This window comes from Panthera pardus, unplaced genomic scaffold, assembly GCF_024362965.1.
Source record: "Panthera pardus isolate Hobbes unplaced genomic scaffold, ASM2436296v1 HiC_scaffold_10, whole genome shotgun sequence".
Classification (NCBI taxonomy): Eukaryota; Metazoa; Chordata; class Mammalia; order Carnivora; family Felidae; genus Panthera; species Panthera pardus.
Genome location: NW_026526655.1, coordinates 11358926 through 11380771, shown reverse-complemented (window position 1 = coordinate 11380771; position 21846 = coordinate 11358926). Strand labels below are relative to the sequence as shown.

General features: G+C 37.0%; 1 protein-coding gene across 12 annotated transcripts in view; it reads left to right on the top strand.

The window, feature by feature from the left end:
* The window catches only part of AGFG1 (ArfGAP with FG repeats 1), a 72569-nt gene that overhangs the window by 11232 nt on the left and 39491 nt on the right, over positions 1 to 21846 (top strand). For all 12 annotated transcript variants that reach the window (XM_053904227.1, XM_053904224.1, XM_053904222.1 and 9 more), the window contains one exon: positions 6755 to 6848. In XM_053904227.1, coding sequence (XP_053760202.1) covers positions 6755 to 6848 — 94 coding nt within the window. Of the gene's footprint in view, positions 1 to 6754; positions 6849 to 21846 lie in introns of those variants that run through there.

The following is a 21846-nucleotide window of genomic DNA, read 5'->3' as shown; positions in this document are numbered from 1 at the left end:
CAAACTTGGTAAGTAGAGAAGAAGGTAGGTCCACTAATGAGAAAAAATTTATTTTAATTAGTGTAAAAGTTGTGGTTACCGTGAAGAGTAACACGGAATTAGGACTATGGTGTTCTATTTAAGTTAGTGCACATCACTGTTAAGGCTTTTGGTGTGTCTTAACGTAACGGTAGATTCCTGTCACTACTGCCACAATCAGCACACGGGGCTGTTCCACCATCCCCAAGACTCTTCTTAACCCTTCTCTGTTCCTAACCCCTGCCAGCTGCCTGTAGTTCTCCAGCACTGGTTTTTCTTTCCAATAATGTCAGGTAAATTGTATCATAAGTACATAACTTTGTCAGATTGTCTTGTCTTCGGCACTCAGCATCATACCTTTAAGATTAATCCAAGGTAGTTACATATTCCAGTAGTTCGTTTCTCCTGATTGCTGGTTAGTATTCCATTGCTGGGTAAATAAAAGTGGGATTGCTAGGTCATTTGGAAAGTGTATGTTTAATTTTTTTTTTTAATGATGGTTTTTCTTTTGATTTTCCCTTTTTAAAAAAAAAACGTTTATTTATTTTGAGAGAGAGAATGGCAGTGCGAGTTGGGGAGAGGGACAGGGGGAGAGAGAGTCTTAAGCGAGCTCCATGCTAAGTGTGGATCCCGAGGTGGGGCTCGATCCTATGATCGTGGGATCATGACCTGAGCAGAAATCATGTGTCGGACACTCAACTGACTGAACCACCCAGGGGCCCCCAATTTTCCCTTTATACTATTTGGGAAGCTGTGAATTCCATGTACTTTTATGGTCATCATTGAAATTTTGTTCTCCATACTGACATTCTAGAGTTAATTTTAACCTTCCCCTAATAACTTAACAAGGTCTTTGAAAATACAAAGTACCCTCACATAAGGGGTATTGTTGATGAGATGTTAAATTTGTCTCTGTTCCACCTCATAAATCAGGTGTGGTTTTTGTTTTTTGGTTTTGTTTTGTTTTTGTTTTTGTTTTTGTTTTTTTTTTGAGATTTACCTACGTGTTTACCAGTATCTTTGCATCTCAGGATCTTCCTGGGGTCATTCTTCTTCTTAAAGTGTATACAATATGCATTTCTTCGGTGAGAATCTCCTGGGGGGTAAACTCTTGGTTTTTGTTTATGTGTAAATATTATTATTTTGATCTTATACTTCAGAGATAGTTTTACTGGGTTCACAACTTATTTTTTCTCACTACTTAAAGATGTTTGTTGTCTTTGGTTTCCATTGAGAAGTCTACTTTCAGCCAGATTTTATCTTGATCTTTTCTTTCAGACTGCTTTTAAGATTTTCTATTTTTGAAATTTAAACAAAATGTTTCTAAGTGTGTATTTAATTTATCTTGTTTCTGATGAACTGTAATTCCTATATCTGTAGATGCATGCCTTTTATTGGATCTGAAAAATCTCAGCCATTATCTCTTCTAATATCCCTTCTCCTTATTTTTTCGATATTCTCTTTCAAAAGTTAAGAGTATTGATTATATATGTTAGACCTCTTCGTATCCCTTTTTTTTCCTTTTTGTCTTTTTTTCTGTCTCCCTGCATGTCTGTGCTGCTTTCTGGGTGGTTTGTTTCCTGTCTTCTAATTCACCAGTTTTATTCTTTGGTGTATCTCATCTCTCTACCTGCTTTGTTGAGTTTTTAGTTTCTACATTTATAATTTTTCATTTCTAAAAGTTCTGACTTTTAAGTTGCTTGGTTATTCTGGTAACTACACATATCTTGTTTATTTTTATGCCATCTTTTATTTATTTTGATGTTTCTTACATACTGTATTTATTTTCTGTTTTGTATTTGATCACTCCAGTATCTAAAGTCTTCGGGAGAGGTAGGTATAAACATGTCGTTTCTACCGACAAGCTTAGTGGCATGTTTTGTTGTGTGATGATTTTTATTGTAACCTCATAGTTTATTGAGCTTAATATTTCCAAATACCGATAGTATAAATTGGAAGTGCGTTGCTCCTGAGAGGATTTGCATATTCTTATGCTGGGAACCTGGGATACTACAACTGGAAACAGTTTTATTTCTCTTCCAGGGTCTTGAGTTTAACAGGTCTGTCTCCGTTTCAGCTCTCTCATCTGGCCATAGCTCTTGTTGATTGGTGTTTGCCTTCTGAGCAACACTACATTTTGTGTATGACATGGGTCACTTTTCTGGTTTCAGCTCAATTTTTAATTTTTTTTTGCCTTTTTTTGCCTTTTGGAAGGAATTCTTAGAGATTTTCTTTCCTTTCTAGAATGCTCAACAATAGGTTAACAGGGTTTTTTTGTTTGTTTTTGTTTTGTAACTTATAGAGTATCTATCATATTTTAGCAGAGGAGACTTTTCAGAATATCCGGTCTGCCATACTATTAGACGTAGAAATTGGATGAGATTAAATATGCAAAGTGTCAGTATAGGTACTTTATAAATATTAATTTCACTGTGCCTTATTTAACTTTTATTTTACCACCAATTTTGTCAGCATGCTTGACATAATAAAGTTGTTTTTTGGTTTTTTGGGTTTTTTTTTTTTTTTTGGTTTTTTAAATTTTTTTTGGTGGGTACTTTCCACAGTCTTTTCTAATTTAAATTTAATATATAATATACAAATTTTAAACTGCTATATTTATTTTGTTACTTATCACTTCATAGGAAAAAGTATTCATTTCTATTTTATGTTTTTCTGAAAATAATGATGTTAAGGGAAGATTTAATTTTGTTGTTGTATATGGGGGAGAATGTCTTATGGAAGATTAAACCTGTAGGAGTGCCTGGGTGGCTCAGCCAGCTAAGCGTCCAACTTCGGCTTAGGTCATGATCTCACAGCTCGTGAGTTCAAGGCCCGCGTCGGGCTCTGTGCTGATAGCTTGCAGCCTGGAGCCTGCTTCAGATTGTGTCTCCCTCTCTCTGCTCCTCCCACACTCGTGCCATGTCTCTGTCTCTCAGAAGTAAATAAACATTAAAAAAAAAAAAAAAAGATTAAACCTGTAGAAATTGATACTCAATAAAGATCCAAAGAAATTCCAGTAATTTCTTTTGCTTGGTAATTAACATTTGGCATATGTAGAGCAGTGATTCTCAACTGGAGGCATTTTGTGCATTAGGGGAGTTTTGGCAATGTCTGGAAACATTTTTCATTGTCCCTTGTGGTTTGAGGATGTACTGATATTCAGTGGGTAGAGGTTGGAGATGCTGCAATCCTACGATGCACAGAACAGCCCCCTCACAATAGTTACCTGGCCCCAAATGTCAATAGTGCGAAAGTCGAGAAAACCTGGACTTAGAGAAATAAAGTGAAGATAAGGTGTTGATGCTGGTGGTACGTTTGGGAGGAAAGGCTTTCCAGGCTCTTTTTCTTTTTTCTTTTTTTTTAGAAAAACTGAAAGAAAGCCTTAGGAACACTGTTTTCTCCTTCCCATATTTTCTTTCTCTAATTCTTAAGCACTGGCATTCACATCTATACAGCAAGGACTCAGAGTCCAAACTTTTTGACTACTGCTACTAATCAGTTGGACTCTCTCATTATTTCTTGCTGTTTTTTCCCCCTATTATAGAATAATACATATTCATCATGGAAAACTTGGAGAGAATAGGAAATTATAAATAGAAAAAAAATCATCCTATCATTTATATGCAAGGACTGTTAACATTTGGGGGTATTTGGTTTGTCTGTTTTCTTTGTAGATAGATTTTATGTAGTTCTGAGAATACTATGTAAGTTTCATCTTAAAAAATTAAAACAACCTTAAGTATGAATAATGTTTAGTGTTATTGTCATTTATGTAACCACTTCCCTTTGATATTGTAGTGTTTCTGATGTTTTCTTATGAATAATGTTTGATGAACATCTTGTATGTAATTAGTTAGCTGTGTTTCAAATTCTTTCTTTAGAATAGATACTTAAAGGGTACTTATGGGTCAAAAGGTGTGAATGAGGTTCTTGCTAACAAATTGGTGAATTTATCCTACCATAGTGTATGAGACCACCTATTTTCATTTTGGACTTAATCACCTTTTTAAACAAACTATTACATTAAAAAAATTGTTTTTAATGTTTATTCTTTTTTTTTTTTTTTTTTTTTTTTTTTGAGAGAAAGAGAGACAGAGTGTAAGTGGAGGAGGGTCAGAGAGGGAGGAAGACACAGAATCTGAAGTAGGCTCCAGGTTCTGAGCTGTCAGCACAGAACCCCTCGCGGAGCTTGAACTCATGAACCGCGAGATTACGACTTGAGCCCATGTCAGACGCTTAACTGCCTCAGCCACCTAGGCACCGCTAACCAAACTATTTTATAAGCCTTTAATATCTATACAAAGCTTTTGGAGGCCAAAAGGGGAAAATCATTGTATATCCTTGCATTGAGACTATAGTTAATCTGCCTGAGTCAATGGAATATAAAAGAGCAATTAGAGAAATCAACATGAACACATGTAAAATTTCCTTGGAGCTACTCAATTTATGTAATCATTGTGGCCTTGCAAAATTGTATCTTCTAGTTGTGCAAATTGACTCCTATTTTAAATGCACTGAGTCAGCTCACTTAAGGAAGTCCTAGAGTAAATGTTGTTAAGTAGAAAAAAAATGTCCTTTCATAGTTTGGTTATGAGTTCATTGTGGTTGTATTTGTTTCATAAGTTGAAAATTTTGTCACGTATTTAAGTAAAATGAATGCTGCCTTCATGCATAAACCGACCTTGTGATAGCCATAGGGTCTTGAGATCTGGGAATGAACTAGCTATACACTGTACTGTCAGGAGATTACGTCTGTAAAATAGAACTAAAAACGAGTTTTAGAAAGAGAAAAGAATCAGGGGGTTCCTCATTTAATGAGTTGAGAAATACAGGAGTATAATTCTTTGCTTGAAAATTTTCTTATCCAAAGCATACCCCCTGGTAAGCAGTGTTTGACACTTCCTCATTAGGAAATTATTCCTGTGCCTTTTCCTTTTTTAAAAAGGATACTGTAAGGGAGGTGGAAAGGTGAAGGGTTGACTGGAGCAAGGACGGAGGTATTAGCAAATAAGGGGAGACCAAGTTGCTAAGTGAGAGGGAAGGAGTTGTGGAACTTAAGAGAACAGTAGGTTAATTTGTTCTTAAATTATTTTGAACAAGGTGGGATGTAAATACACATCATAAGTTAATACGCTTCCCTGAAAATGGTGAATCTAGTCTTGTTCTCATAATACAGATGAATCGGAAAACAAAGTGTATTGCTTTATATGAATAATGAGTTTCCTACATTTTCACTTTTGGAAATTTAGGAGATGTTTTTAAACCCTTAATTTGTGATTACAAATTTACTTGAAACTAATTCATACTGTAGTTGTTTCTTCATTAGTTAAGTTTGAAAGTTTTACAAGGATGAAATTGCTGTGTTCAATTTCTCCTACTGTGCAGTCCTTATTTCTGTATCTTATGACTTAACCAAGAGCTAGAAGTAAACGAATTAGTTTAAAACTTAAAAACAGTAACAAAACCCAACTTAACGTTTCCCTAACTTCAAAACATGAAACCTAAAGTGCTCTGTCATAATTCAAAGCATGATTTGAAAGATGTGCCATCTATCTCTGACTGTTCTGTCAGGGAGCGAGAAGGAGCAGGACGTGAAAATTGAGGAGCGTCTGTTAGTTCTGAGTTCCTTATTGTTTTGGCTTATAATATTGTGAATTTGTAGGGTTATTGTGTAATATTTAATTATTCGGAATGTTTCCAGGTTACTTTTGAAAGACTTCTGGCTCATATATTATTTTACATCTTTCTTAAATCTCTCAGCATAGGAGTCTGCAAGATGACTGTGATAAATTATGTAAAAATATTAATAATCTGCTCTAGACCCTGGGTTCCAAATGAGGCCTTTACCAGAGGACATGACTCAAACGTAATTTGATGAAACTTTGCATAGATTACTTGTTACTTTGCATAGATTATTTAACCCTTATTTTTGTGGGTTGAGTAGGTCACTTTGGGCAAAATGTAAATAGTTTTTATTCTTCTTTGAGTGCATTTCTGTTCAGTTTTTTATGTGCATTGTAAACATCAAGAAGCGCAGAGATAAAGTCCTTTTAAGGCCACCTATACAGAAAAGACTTTAAAGTTGTAAACAAACTTAACAGGCATTTTTAATCTTGAGTCCAGGCATTTCTTGAGTCCCTTTATGTCTCTTTGGTTTCGTCTTGAATGCTTACTGCCTTCTGAGATGATTGAAAATATCCTTTTATTATAAATTTTTGTTTGAATTGATGGGAAAGGTGGGACTTCATTCTTACAGGTTAATCATGTCCAGTTTTCTTGGGTTAGTTTTCAGTTTTCAAATCAGCCTCAAGCTTAAAGGTAGCAGCTATTTGATTAGAAAGACCTCTAACAAACCATTGTCATTTTCTTAGGAAATGTGAAAATATTTAAATGATTAATTGCTTTTTGAATTCTTTACCATAGAGCTCTTACGTAGTCCTGTCCTTCCATTAGAAACACACTAAAGCAACATTTGTATTTCCAAGAAGCTCATGTATTACAGGTACTATGTATTCCTAACTAGATAGTTACCCGAATTTATCTTTAAATATATTATTTAGTGTGAATCTGACTTATCTTGACATATCTATTGTGGAGATTAATAATAAAATAGTTTTTAAATACTTTTAGTTTATGGAGTGAACTGTTCTACGTTTAAATGCACTAATTAAAAATGTTTTACTTTGATGTGTAATTTTTAAGATCTAGTAAATTTGTAAAATATTTTATCTTTTAGGAGAGGGTTAAATCCACCACACAGGGTGAAATCTATCTCCATGACAACATTCACACAACAGGAAATTGAATTTCTGCAGAAACATGGAAATGAAGTAAGTGTTTTTACAATTTTTAACTTTCTTGTTGGCAGTCGTTTTAATAAGGTTTAGTAAGTTGTTTAGAATGGTGGATTTCACTGTGGAGGGGTGCCTGAGGGGTTCTTGTCGGTTAAGTGTCAGACTTCGGCTCAGGTCATGATCTCAGGGTTCGTGAGTTTGAGCCCTGCATTGGGCTCTGCTGTCAGCAGACACCCTGCTTCAGATTATTTGTTCCCCTCTCTCTCTGACCGTCCCCCGTGCTCGCTCGCTCTCTTTCTCTCCAAAATAAACAAACATTAAAAAATAAAAGATGGTGGATTTCACTGTTTAAAAAGTTATTTTTGTGTTCTATATTTAGATACCTAGAATGTACTCATTTAGTAATGTACTTAGAATTAATATCTATGCAAAAATGCCTTTATCCTGAGGTGAAACACGTATCTAAAGTTCATCAGTGTTGAATGTAAAAGCCATTTTTGGAAGACATCTAGTATGGGAGTAATTGTTAGTGTGTACTTTAAAAGACCAAAAGAATAAACTTTTGTTAGGCCATTGTGTAATCAGCTTTTGCTTAAGGTCCCCTCCTACCTTTTTATTATATGCTGAACTTTGTGTTGAGCAGGTGCTCGGTAGGGAGGAGGCTGGCAGTGCTGGGGGAGAGCCCAGCATGAAGGGGAGCCCAAGAAGAACTTGGAGAGGAGCTGTTTCATTCTAACTCTGTTTTAATGGGCTTCCAGCAATGCCATTCTGTTTTGTTTGCTTTCTCGTTTTTAGCTCTATGTTTTTTACCATGTGTTCATGAAAGTGGTGATCTGGCATTGAAAAAACTATAAAATTGACCCAAAAAATTATTTCATTACTTCAAGGAAAGGAAATAATTACTTTAGTTATACTATTCTGTTTGCATATTTTTGATATAAGAGAAAGAAAAAAGTTGTTTTAGTATTTTATTCATTTTAATTGTTCACCCTCAGAATATATGTAGGCATTTTTACTTGCCTCTCTTTCTTCTTTAAGCAAGTAATATCTTAAACTTGCTTGCCTACTTGTTTCGCACATCTGATTTTGGCTCTAAAACAGCAAAGAGGTATAAATTCAAGATTATGAGATATTTTTAAACGCATGATTTAGAGAAGTGAGCACACTTTGAAGTCTCCCAAATTTTGCTGATAAAAAATTATTTTGTGGAATCAAGTTTCAGACTGACGTGGGAAAATCTAAAGCTAGGAGAAAGGGCAGAAGATTTGTAATGACAGTATAGAATAATATATTTACTGATTAAAATATAATTTGAATTGTTTATATAAAGTTTGGGATTAAACTAGCAGTGCAAACTTTTAATTACACTCTTAGAATGTTGGCCTAGTATGGAAAATTTTGGATATCTGAAATAGGGAGTCAGAAATAAAATATTGTTCTTAGATGAAAAATCTAATGATCATAGGTAAAGTCAGAGAAATAGAACTAAAAAGGTGACAGTCTATTGGAGAGGCTAGGTAAAAACATCTGCACCTGTCAGTAAGTAGCTAAGGTTAGGTGAAGATCGGCCTCAAGATACAAGATTGATTGTGATAAGAACACTCAACATAAGATCTCCTCTCTGAAAACAATTTTAAGTGTCAATACAGTATTCTTACCTGTAGGCATAGTGTTGTACATTAGATCTCTGGAACTTACTCATCTTGTATGAATGAACTTTATACCCACTGAATAGCAGCTCCCCATTTCCCTTCCCAGCTCCTGTCAACTGCCATTCTGCTTTTTGCTTCAGTGAGTTTGACTGTTTTAGATGCCTCATGTGAGTGGAATCATACGGTATTTGTCCTTCTGTGACTGGCTTATTTCACTTAGCATAGTGTCCTCATAGTTCACCCATGTTGTTGAATATGGCAGTTTTTAAGGTGGACATCAAAATAAATTTAGAATATAGGCAAGGAAACAATTTTAGGCAACTCATATCAAAAAGTGGAAACAGGGATGCCTGGGTGGTTCAGTCGGTTAAGCGTCCGACTTCGGCTCAGGTCATGATCTCGCAGTTCGTGAGTTTGAGCCCCACGTCAGGCTCTGTGCATACAGCTCAGAGCCTGCTTTGGATTCTGTGTCTCCCTCTCTCTCTGCCCCTCCCCCACTCACAATCTGACCCTCTCTGTCTCAAAAAAAAAAAAAAAGAATGTTAAAATTTGAAGAAAAAAGTAGAAACAAAATATGAATATTAGAGATGACTGGAATGGGTTCGTGGATTTTAAATCCCAAAAAGAGCCATGCAGACTGATAGGCCACTTAAAGCCCTTGCCAGGGCAGTCACTGTGCGAGGTGCTGTGGGTGTGCGAGGTGCTGTGGGTGCAGTTATGGGTGTGTCTCAGAGGCTTAGCTGACATAGAGTTTACAGTGTAGTTGGGGAGGCAGATATGTAACAGTTATAGCATATGTTAGATAACTAATGACAAGAATAAGAAGTATCAGAAATAATCTGGAAGGACAGATTCAAACTGTGGGTGAAAAGGAAAGAATTGGGAAGATCTCATAGAGGTAAAACATTTAGGACCTGAGCTGGCAGGAAAAGAGATGTGTTCGTTTTTAAGTTTATTTCTTTCTTTATTTTTAAGTGATCTTGACACCCGATGTGGGGCTTGAACTTATGACTCTAAGATCAGAAGTTGCATGCCCTTTTGATTGAGCAAACCAGGCGCCCCTGTCACAGGAAAAGATATTGAAGGCAGAGCAAACACATTGCACAAAGAGAAAGGGAAATTTACTATAGTTCGTACTGTTAGAAAATATACCAACCTTTTAAATACTTGTTAAGGAAGACACACATAGTTTCTTGTGTCCCTAAGAACATCTTAGAATCAGTCTTGGGCTAGGTATATTTCTTACTAATATTAACAGTATCTGTGTTCTTAAAAACTTACGAGGTGCTTACTTAGAAGGTAAGGATTGATATTATAGAGTGCAGGATGGTCAGCACAGCCTAGCAAAAACTTGATAGACTTCCAAGCGCAGGTGCTTTATTATCACTTTATCTTATGTAAACATTTAAATATTAAGTTTAACATGCGTAGAGAAAGCATGCAAATGTTAATTTTTCAGTTTAAAACATGTTGCCGTATTCCAGCTGTGTGTCACTGTGTTTGAGGACCATCCTCAATCACATATATTTTGGATTAAAAAGGCCCTGCCCGTCTTACGTAACGTGCATGAAGGGGTCATACCTGAGGATGAGTGTTTCATCAGTTAAAAGAGAGTATATTGACTGGCGGCGGTCCTGGGGTCTCCTCCCTCCCGGAGTTGGTGTTCTGAGGGTCAGTTAGCTGGTCCTGATTGGAAGGTGCAGGCTTACCCAGGTAAGCGCGGTGGTTGCTGAATGACTCAGCAACCCGTGTGTTGAACAGAATTCACCTACATTGCACATGCTTTCAGTGTTCCTCCAGACATTTCTATGTGGGAAAATCTGTTTACAGTCATCTGAGTGTATAACTTCAATCTGTTGTAATGCTTGCATTACAGTTGTGAACAGCTTGCCAAAGGAAGTCATGCTGCCAAATTCAGGATAAAGAGTAGGAGGGGACCGCCAAGTTACAGGGCAAAGGGCACGGATTCAGGGAATCCGTTTTATTCACCATCAGCGCAGTGGCCTAACACATGTGCATCTCTAGGGAAGATTTCGCTTTTCATTCAGAACCGTGTTAAGAATTGTTCAGTGGTTTTGGAAAATCACAGAACTGATGGCAGCACCACTTACGGTATTTGAGTGATTAATAAAGTTCATCTGTCTTGGTCTGCGAGCTGTGGTAAGCAAATACTGTTATTACCGTTTATAAATGTGTATCAAGGACATGCTTAATATTTATTACATTATATCATTAGCTTCTACGGATGTGGTTTACGAAGTACTTGAACGTTACTTTAGTGTTCTCAGACTCCTGCGGAGCAGATGTGTACGTTATTATCTTATAGAACATAATGTGCCAGATGTTAGTACAATATTTTTCAGCAAAGCACTTTGTATTTATTATTTGCAGAAATACTTTTGACATTTTTTTCAGAAGTAAAATGTTTTACAAAAAATTTCTATATACTGTATTTACCTAGTAGCACTTTTCTATCATGATGTTAACTTAAAAAAAAATCTTTTGTTGTTTCCTCCATATATCCTCTTTTGTGATATTGTGGGTAATTTATGGTCCGCTAGCTGAGGGAATTTCACTACTGGGTTAAATCCTGATTATCAAAGTTAATGGAAGCAGGGCTGGTGATCAGTGCTCTAGAAATTCAATAAAAAGAAAATGTATTAGTAATTTTATTTTGAAACATCAGTTTTTCTTTTCTAGGAGCAAATTAACTCTCCTTAATTTTGTTTTAGGCCTGAGAATAAAAGAGTCACTATTGATGCCCCATAGGCACATACAGTCTACATGTAGAAATAAAATCCTTTAATGGACAATATTTGATTATTTTTATGCTAGATTATAAAAATAACCCCCAAAACAAACTACTGCTTTAAAAAAAAAAAAAAAAAAAAAAAAAAAAACTTTCTAAAACAATTGGCCCATAAAGTAAGGTGCTCTTTTCTCTCTGTTCACATTTATGATGGATTCATTTTTCATTTTTAAGAGAGATTTATTAATCACCTGCTGTGTACCAAGGACTGTCCCTGGGTGCTAGAGATAGAGTGCCAAGCAAAAGCAGACAGGACTTGCCCTCATGTAAAGCTTGGAGTTTAGTGGGGGGAGACCGACAACAAAAATCATTTTTTGCCAATTCCACTTTGGTTTAGGACCGAGAGGGCTTCAGTGGGAGTTGTAGATGCTTTGGGAGTGTGGAGATGAGGATTTTTCAGGACGTTATACTTAGGATTAAATAGACCTTAGTTTATGAGATAAGCTATTGAGAGTTTTTGGGCAATTAAATTGCATCTTTGGGAGGGAGAGATTGGGGCCATTTATAACAGGAAACAAACACTGTCACACACAAAAAACATTTTTGTGTCTAAAAAAATTTTAAATTCCAAATTCACATGCTCAGACAGTTTTTCTGGAATATCCAGTTATCATTTTACGATATGTTGTGTGTACTCAAGTCTACTATGGGGTTAAACAGGACACCTCGTGTCCTGTAAACTAAATAAGTGATGGTGATTCTCCACACAGACTCATGGACTCTGAAAAGTGGAAAGCCAATATCAGAAAGAGTTTATGGGACATTATCAGAGTAAAGACCGTGAACTTTTGAATGAATCGTGAATCAGTGTGTGAAGATACCATGTCGTTTCAAAGTGTTGTAGTCATTTCTTTAAAGTTTTGGTAAACGCTAAGCAGTCTTAACCCAAACTGTAACTCTCTAGGGAAATAGATAAAATTTGAGCTGGATTTGTTAAATACTTCTTGAAGTGCAGTGGTCTTGTGCAGAAAGAATGGGCTTTGGACTCGGCAGGCTGAGAACATTGGACAGGATGCCTCTGAGACTCCATTTCTACCAACTGTAAAATAGTGACAGTAAAATCTTTATAGAAAGGCTAAAATACTTTGAACTTGAGCAATCTGCGAAAGTTCCGAGTGTAGTTCTTGTTGAATAATGTAGGTATTCAGATGTTTATTGAATCAGAGTCTAAGGTAGTAGAAGTTACAAGGGAAGGATTATCAATATGTATTTTTGTTCCTTATTAGAGGGATTTTTTTAGTTTTCATAATGTACAAAAGTGGCATTTACATTAATGTTTGGGTTATGTATTTAAATTCTTGGGACAGGGGCGCCTGGGTGGCGCAGTCGGTTAAGCGTCCGACTTCAGCCAGGTCACGATCTCGCGGTCCGTGAGTTCGAGCCCCGCGTCAGGCTCTGGGCTGATGGCTCGGAGCCTGGAGCCTGTTTCCGATTCTGTGTCTCCCTCTCTCTCTGACCCTCCCCCGTTCATGCTCTGTCTCTCTCTGTCCCAAAAATAAATAAAAAATGTTAAAAAAAAAAAAAAAAAAAAATCTTGGGACATTTGAATTTTTATGCTGATCTTAAATAGTAGCAAAAATTGGCTGTGATTTTAATAACAGCATATTAAATGTCATGATTGAGTAGAGCTAAGTTACTAACTCAGTACTCCAGGATCTAGAATTACCTTGTTGCTTTTAGCAAGGTTGGCAAACTGTTTCTGTAAAGGACCAGTAAATATTGTAGGCTTTGTGGGCCACCTACATACAGTCTCTGTTACATATCCTTGTTTGAATAGGGTGTTTTTAAAATAATCCTTTAAACAGCTGTAAAAACCATTGTTAGAGCAGGGGCAGTACAAGAACAGGCCAGTGGCCCAATTTGATCTGCAGGTGGTTGGTTGAAGACCCCTGGTCTGTGGCATTCCAGAGTTTTCAGTTCTCAGTGTAAATCCTTTTATAACCTTCCTAGTTAATCTTTTTCTTGCTTCGTTTCCAGCAGAAATGTTTAAACTGTAGTGATCTCTGTTTTGTTTTCCATATATGCTGTCCGTATTCCAGTTTTCTTGCCATTTTGCTCATGATGTTGCATTTATTGTGAATCTTTTTTTAAGCCCTATCAAATTTTTACTCTCCTATGAAGTCTTCCAGGAGTATTGTAGCTGACAGGGACTGTATAAACCTGCCACTCATACTTCAAAAAAAAAAAAAATGTATATTTATATTTAATTTATATTTATATGTATGTGTGTGCATATGTGTATATATATGTGTATACGTACATATATATATACACACACACACACCATGGCATTCACTCTAAGATATTGCAATATATATATATATATATATATATATATATATTTTTTTTTTTTTTTTTTTTTATTTCATAGTTTCTTCTGTATTGGTTTTACTATCCTCAAAACATTGTAGACATTTCTATATCGTATCTTACATACTTTTTCATTACACTTATAGCAGTGAGAGTGTACAAGAATATATATCCAAGGGAGTTTGAGACTTTGGATCCATGTGAATTTCATCCAAGTTACTTTTAGTAGTTGTTAAAATTTTTTAATGTTTATTTATTTATTTATTTATTGTGTGTGTGTGTGTGTGTGTGTGTGTGTGTGTGTGTGTGTGTGAGAGAGAGAGAGAGAGAGAGAGAGAGAGAGAGAGAGAGAACTCTCCAGAGATTCTGACTGTGAATGTATGGTGAGTATGGTGAGGTGAAGGGGTGTCTGTTTGCATTTTTAGCCAGAACCCCATTGTGATTCTGAAGCTGAGGGCTACAGGCTACCATTTGAGAAAACCACTATAGCAGCTAAAGGCTCCAGACTAAGACTCAAAATAATTTGTGGTCTTGTCACTTTGGGCAAACTACTTTTCCCTGAGTTTCATTTTCCTTTGTAATCTGTGAGAAGTACCTGTTTTGTGCCTTTGATGTGAACATATTGTAGCATGGTCTTTTTGAATGGTGACTGAAAACCCAGATTATTGTAGAAGGAGCTAGGTGCTAGTTTGTAACTAATGCTCTGAGCCTTTAACTTTTTCTTTTGCACCGGTATCTTAGGTCACGTTATTTACTTCCTTCGAGCTTATTTGCCTCAGCCATTATAGCTTCCTCTCACCTCTCAGCTATTTTGTTTCTTTTTTCCTGTTAGTTACCATTTTAAAAACTTGGATCTAATTGAAAATAGAAATTGTCAGTCTTTTTTGTTCCTTTTAAAACAACTTCTTATGGAGATATTCATATATCTATACAAGCACATGGAATAATAGAACAAACTTCCACCCATTCATGGTCTTCTTGTCCCTTCTTTATACATAACTATATAGATATTTTAAGTGTATTTATTTTGAGAGAGACATTGTGAGTGTGGGAGGCGCAGAGAGAGGGAGAGAAAGAGAGAGCGAATGCCAAGCAGGCTCCACACTGTCCGTGCAAAGCCCAGTGTGGAGCTCGAACCCACAAAGCCATGAGATCATGACCTGAGGCAAAACCTAGAGTCGAACGCTTAACCGACTGAGCCATCCAGGCACCACGCCCACTTTATTTTTTGAAGCAAATCTAAGACATATAATTTTATCTGTAAATTCATCAACTAATGTTATCTCTGAAAAACAAGGACTTTAAAAAATACATAATCGCAATACGATTTTCATGTCCATAAAAATTAGCATTAATCTAGTTAGCAATGTTCAGTTTTCTTTCATTTCCTAAGTTTCATTTCTTTTCCTTAATGGTTTGTTTGAATCAAGATGCAAGTAAGCTCCACTTACTTGCTGTGAGTGGTTAATATGGGTTTTGAAACTGAACCTGCTGATAAACGGTCAGAAGCTAGATGATCACAGTCTTAACAGGCAACTTCTTGGACTGTATCGCTTGGATTGTGGGATAGAGCCAGGTTTGCATCAGGAGAGTTGGGGCTTCAGATCATTGGGGCTGGATGCCCTGTAATCCGGGGTGAGTCCTGGCCACCTTAAGTCCCTGGGAAGCGTAACAGCTCAGATGACTTTAGACCTAGCAGTCAGACATGCTGCACAAGTGCCCTGTGGTGCACATCTGAGTTCTAGTCCTCCACCTGTGTCTCTTGTGCTTCAGCATCAGCTGCTACTCAGGCTCCTCACGATTGATGTTGAGTCTTACCAGAGCAGGAAGTCTGCTTGGCTTCTAGGACAGCACCTGGCATTCATCTTGGCAACAGAGGATGCCGTCTGGTTGTGGGGTGCTTTATGAACTGGTAAGAAGAAAGTTGAGACAGGCTCTGGGCCCATAGATTTTTGAGGAATTGGTGATGACATCGAGGAGTTCTTGGTTCTGTTTCCGGAAATTAAAGTCATCCTGCACAGGCAGTATCAGCTTTGGGTAGGACTAAGCAAAGGCCACACCCAGCAAGAACTTCTTAGAGATTTAGATGATGTCTTGTCAGTCTTCTACTGGACCATGGGCTCCACCAGCTCCCCAAGGAAAACCTCATACCAGTCTGTGATTCTGGGATCTTTGCAAGGATGGGGTGGTGGTGAGCAGTTACCTTCTGTTGCAGCTGCTGCTGTAGGTCTCACTGCAGGCGAGGGGGGTCTCTGGTAGTGTGAGTGGCTTGCAGGTTGACCTACATGCTGCACTGTCTCTCAGAACCCCTTTTCATGGATGCCCCTGGCAGCATCGTCTCAAAGCCACGGCACAATGGCCAGATCTGCCTGTCTTCTGCCCCCTCCACCTCCCAACTTTATTTGTTTGTTTGTTTGTTTGTTTGTTTTTGAGAGCGAGACAGTGAGACAGAGTACGAGTCGGGGAGGAACAGAGAGAGAGGGAGACACACAGTCCGAAGCGGGATCCAAACTCTGAGCTGTCAGCATAGAGCCCAACGCGGGGCTTGAACTCACAGGCTGTGAGATCATGACCTGAGCCGAAGTCGGATGTTTAACCGACTAAGCCACCCAGGCGCCCCCCCCAACTTTTTATTATGAAACATTCAAATATACATAAAAGTTGAAAAACTGTGCAGGTATGGTAAACATTGTGCTGTGTTTGCTTTCACACATGTCTGTGTATCCATCCATTAGTTAATTCCACTTAACGTTTCTTACGTTTCAAAGTAAGCCGCAAACATTAGTTCACATCACCCCTTAAATCCTCAGGAGATCGTTAATTGGAATTCAATATTTGTTAAAAATTGAAGTATAATTGACATAGATGGAAATGTAACAATCTTACCTTGGGAAGAGTTTTGATAAATGCATCCCCTTTGGTAACCCAAAGCTCTGCAAAGATAAAGCACATTGACATTTCTTCTTACTTAATGTCTCCCCTCTCCAGAGGCAACCACTGTTTTGATTTTTGTTTGTATTTAATAAAGTGTGCTTTTTGCATAAGACTTCTTGTGAGAGTTGTGCATGTGGCTACATGTAGTTTGTTCCTTTTTTATTACCTACGACTGTTCTATGAATATATCAGAATTTGTTCATTTTTCTTCGTAAGACTGGTTTAGTGAGTATTTTCTTTCAGTCTGTGGCTTTCTCATTTATTTTCTTAGTGTTGTTTTTTTTTTTGACAAGCCAAAATTTGTCTTTTTGATGAATTTTATCAGTTTTTAGTTTTATAGTTTCTTCTTTCTCGGCTCTAAAGAAGTCTCTGCCTACTGTCATCGTCATAATCTCATTTTATTTTAGAAGCTTTGAAAGCTTTAGCTTTTACATCTACATCTATGATCAGTCTCAAATTAATTTTAGTATATGGTGTGCTGGAGGTTGAGGTTCGTATTTTTCTGTGAATGTATACAGTTGTTCCAGCTCCATTTGGTAAAAACACTTTCCTCAATGGATTACTTTGGAACCTTTGTCAAATATGAAATGACCATGTAAGTACGAGTATGTTTCAGGGCTCTTTGTTCAGTTTCATTCATTCATTCATTGCCCTTTATGCCAGTAGCATACCGTCTTGAAGTCAGTCTTGAGGTCAGGGAGTGCAAGTCCTCCAATTTCCCTTTTCTTTGAAGATTCCTCTCCATATTGTGTATCAGGAGTTGGCAAACTGTGTACCTGCTCCCCGCCCGCCCCCTTCACTCCCCGCGCCAGCCAGATTTGGCCTGTTGCCTGTTTTTAAAAGCCCCACTTGGTGATGTACTGTTGTTTGACATGGAGACCCCCTTCCCCTGTTGGCAGCTTCTGCTACCAAGTGTTAGAATCTTATGTGGGAGTTGATGACTCAGTCATCTTTGGCCAGCTGCTTTAGTTGAGATGACTGGGCTCTTTAGAAGGACAGAAAGGAACACTGGGATCTGAGTGTCACTGGGGCAGAGAGTGAAAGTGATCACTGGTTATTAAGATTATCTGTTTCTTGTATCCGTTTTGATGAATTGTATTTTTCAAGGAATTTGCCTAAGTTGTCATATTTATTGACAAAGTTAATGAGAGCCTTCTTTTAAATGTGTTTAGTAGCTTCTATAATTTTGGGCTTTGTTTTTTCTTCTATTTACTCTGGGTTATTTGCTCTTTCTTTGCTTAAGATAGAACCTAAGATCACTGATTGGAGAGCTTTCTTTTCTAATCTTTTAAAGCAGTAAATTTCTCTCTAACCTCTGTTTTAACTGCTTTGCACAAATTTTGATACGTTGTATTTTATCATTCAGTTTAAAATGTTTTCTAGTTTCCCTTATGATTTCTTCTTTGATCCATGGATTATATAGAAATGATTAATTTCCACATATTTGGAGTTTTTCTAGATCTCTTACTGTATAATCAATTTCTAATTCTGTTTTTGTCAGTGAACATTCTCTATATGTTTTCTCAACCCTTTCTTATTTTTTGAGTCCTGTTCTATGTCCAGCACATGGTCTCTCTTGGTGAACGTGCTATGTGCACTTGAAAAGAATGTATTTCTGAAGTTACTGGGTATAGTGTCCTATAAATGTCAGTTATAGGTTGTGATTGATAGTGCTGTTCAGATCTTATAGGTCTGCTTTACTGATTTCGTGTAGGTAATTTATCAGTTAGAGCACTTAACAAATGATTGTGGATTTGTATATTTTTCCCTGTTTTATTGTTTGCTTTATTTATTTTGAAACTTGTTAGGGGCCAATATTTATTATTACTATGTCCTCCTCACAAAGGTGACATTCTGTCATATACAGTCTCTCTCTCTCTGGTAATACTTTCTTCTTCTTTGAAAAGAGCATTATCTGATCTTTATATTGTTGTTGCTCTATGGCAATAGGCCATCTTGAAGCTCTTTTTTTTCTAGATATAACTATGATATACACATGTGTGTTTCACGAGCGTGTGTGTGTGTGTGTGTGTGTGTGTGTGTGTTTATCCTTCCTGGCGTTTGCTAAGCTTCATTAATCTGTGAATTTGTCTTCATCAAAATTATTTTAACATTTTGACCATTTTTTCTTTAGATACTTTTCCAGTTCTAGGATTTACATTTGATTCTTTTCTGTAATTGTTCCCTTTGCTGAGATTTCATAGTTTTATTCATCATAAGCTCTTGCACACGGGGATACAAGTTGCTTTAAATCATTATCTACCAATTCCAAAGTCTTTGTCACATCAGGTGTGTCACTACTGGTTGCTTTTTCTTTTGACTGTGGGTCACACTTTGCTGTTTCTGTGTATATCTAGTGATTTTGGATTATATCCAGAATGCTGGAAATGGTGCATAGTAGAGCGTCTGGATTCTGTCTTGTTCCTTCCAAAAGCGTTGGTTTTGTTTGTTTCTTTTGTTTCCTTTTTACTGTAGCAAATTCTGCTTCTCATGGAAGATACCAGTTAAAATCTCCACTTAGTTCTTTTAGTCTTTAACTGAGTTGGTTTGGAGTCAGCCCCGCACATGCCTAGGTCAAGGGTGAGCCAGAGACCTGGGGAGAGTTTTGTGGCTCCTACTCCCTGATTCTCTCCTTCCTTGGATTTGCTGCTCACTTTCCAGTTTTTGTAGTTGCTGCAACTACTCTGATTGTTACTGACCATGTCTTTAAAAAAAACAGCAAATGCTTAATTTCCTTTCCAACATTCTGTTTGCTTTGGTTGTTCCCTAGTGTCTTCTGGTAGTTTTTATAATGTACATAGAGTTTATAGTCATCTGTTGGAGAGTTGGGTTTTAATGTGAGCTCTTCTGACATTACCAGAAGTGGTACCTGCTTTGCTTGCCTGTTAAATCTTTGTTTTCTAGGAATTTCCCCTCCAGTTGCTTACTCCGGTTCTCTCTCTCTTCCTCTTCCCACCTCCCCTGCCCTCCCCCACTCCCCTTTTCTCGCTTCTCCAGCCCAGTCATTTGTTCAGTAGTTTCCCACTGTTTGGATTTTGCTGATTCGATCCGTATGGTAGTGTCGGTGTTCCTCAGTCATCGTAGTTACCAGTAAATTGGTAGCTGGATCTAGTAGCGTCTTAAGGTTCGTGTTTAGTTTGGAAAAAGAGGAAGACCCGGTGTTGCACGGGTTGGGTGTTGTGTTCTTTCATGGAGAGATATTTTGGTGGCACGGTTATGTCAGGGGCTGTTCTTGTAGTTCTCCGTTCCTATATCCATTGATTTGGGGTTGTAAAGTGGTGACTTCTAACTAAGTGATTTTCCAGGTGCGGTCTGGGGTTCTACTGGAGATCCTGGAGACCTTTTCAGGGATTCTGTAAAATCAAACATTTTTAATAGTAGTTTGAAGACCTGATTGGCTGTTTTTACTTTCATTCTCTGAGTGTACGGTGGAGTTTTTCGGAAGTTACATAACATCAAAATGCAGAGGCAGATGAGAAATCCGTTATCTTCTATTTAGTCAAGTATTCATGAAATTTGCAAAGATGTAAAACTTTTTCACTAATATTTTTGGTTTTAGAAAATACAGCTATTTGAATAAAATTTACATTAATGTGCAGTACTTTTATCATTCTTTTTTAAGTACATTAAAACTAGTCATGAATATCAGGTATATAGTGCACATAAAGCTATATGTGGTTCTCAATATTTAACTTTTTTCAAAATGAGTTCCAAAACATCTTCCAACAATGACCAGTTACATGTGGTTTTTTTCTAAATATTATGAAATTATTTGATGTGCTTCAGTCTGTTGTAGTTATTCTTATTGGTGGTCAAATTGTTCCCTTTGGACATTGAGATAATCTGTTTTGGAAACCTACTTAAAACTCTCCTCTTCTGCACATCTCATTTTTACTGACAAGAGCTTTGCCTGAATATTCCTTTTCCTTTTTTCTTTTTTTCTTTTCTTTTTGATTAACCTGTGGGCCACCCATGTACTCACAAATGTTCAAAGAAAACGAAATGTTTTTTTCTTTCCCTCATGATCACTTCACGTAGACTGTGGTATGGATCGGGTTTACTTCCGAGGCTTGTTCTGCACTTGGGCCGCCTAGTCTCTCTGTTCCTCAGCCAGAGGCTACATTCCCAGCCTCAGTCAGCTGCCTGGCAAATGCAGGCTTTGAGTCACCAGGACAACCAGACAATCGAGTGTCAGTACAAATCCATTACTATCGTTAAGCTTTCGGTTGAGTGAAACAATGAGTAGTGTTCCTGTTAGAGGTGATTCACTGGTATTGGTGCGATCCTTAAGCCATCGATAATCCACAAACAGTTCTTATTGCATATTGTGACAAGTAAATACAGTTGTACTTCATATTCAGTTCTGAAGGAAATGTGATTAGGTCACCTTTCCCATTCTGCTCTCTTGCTCAGTACCTTGTTTGTTCTTGTTAATATTCTGGAAAATGTCAAAATTGAAAACTTACTCTGTAGAGAGAAAGAAACGTAAACCTTTGGTTAATCTTTCCTTTTTGGCAGGCTTGCTTATAATATGCATAACTGTCTTTGGGAATGAGAACGCTGTGCTTTAAGATTTATGAAGGCTTCACAAATTAAGTGTAGAGCAATTGGAACCAAGACACTGGTAGGAGTTTTCTACTCCTTTTTAGATAATGATTCTAAAACAAAGAAGTAAAATTATCTGGGAGGAATTTGTAAACCAAAGAGTAATAAATAGGATTGGCTCCACTTAGACACTAAAAATATATCTCTGTGTTTATAGGCAATAATTTGCAATATAAACTTGGAGTAATTACAACAGTCCGAAACTAGAGTAGGCACAGATCTACAGACTAGATCCTTAGACGTGCTATGATCTTTATATATATTAAGTGTATAAAGTTACTATAAAATAAACACATTTTAGCAGTTAAGTATGGAAGGAATTGGTTATTCAGTAAATGGAAAGTCTGAGTGCTAACTGATGCGGTAGACCAAAATTAATTTCAGAAGTATTTTAGAGTTAAAATTTTAAAGCACAAAGAAAGCAGCAAAAATATAGAAAATGTCTCATAGGATCTCCCTCCAAGATACTTAATCCCAAAGGGAAAAATGGTGACTTTAGTATGAAGAGATCTGGCATATGTCAGTTAACATCACCTAGGAATGGGACTGATTGACATCATGTGTCTCCTGATACAATTCACGGAAAAGGATACAACATCACTTAGGTTGTATTCCTTGCCAAAATGCATAACATAAGTTTAGTCATGAGAAAACCTAAATAAAGGAGCATACTACAAAATAATTGGCCTATACGCTTCAAAGATGTCAAGGTCATGAAAGACAA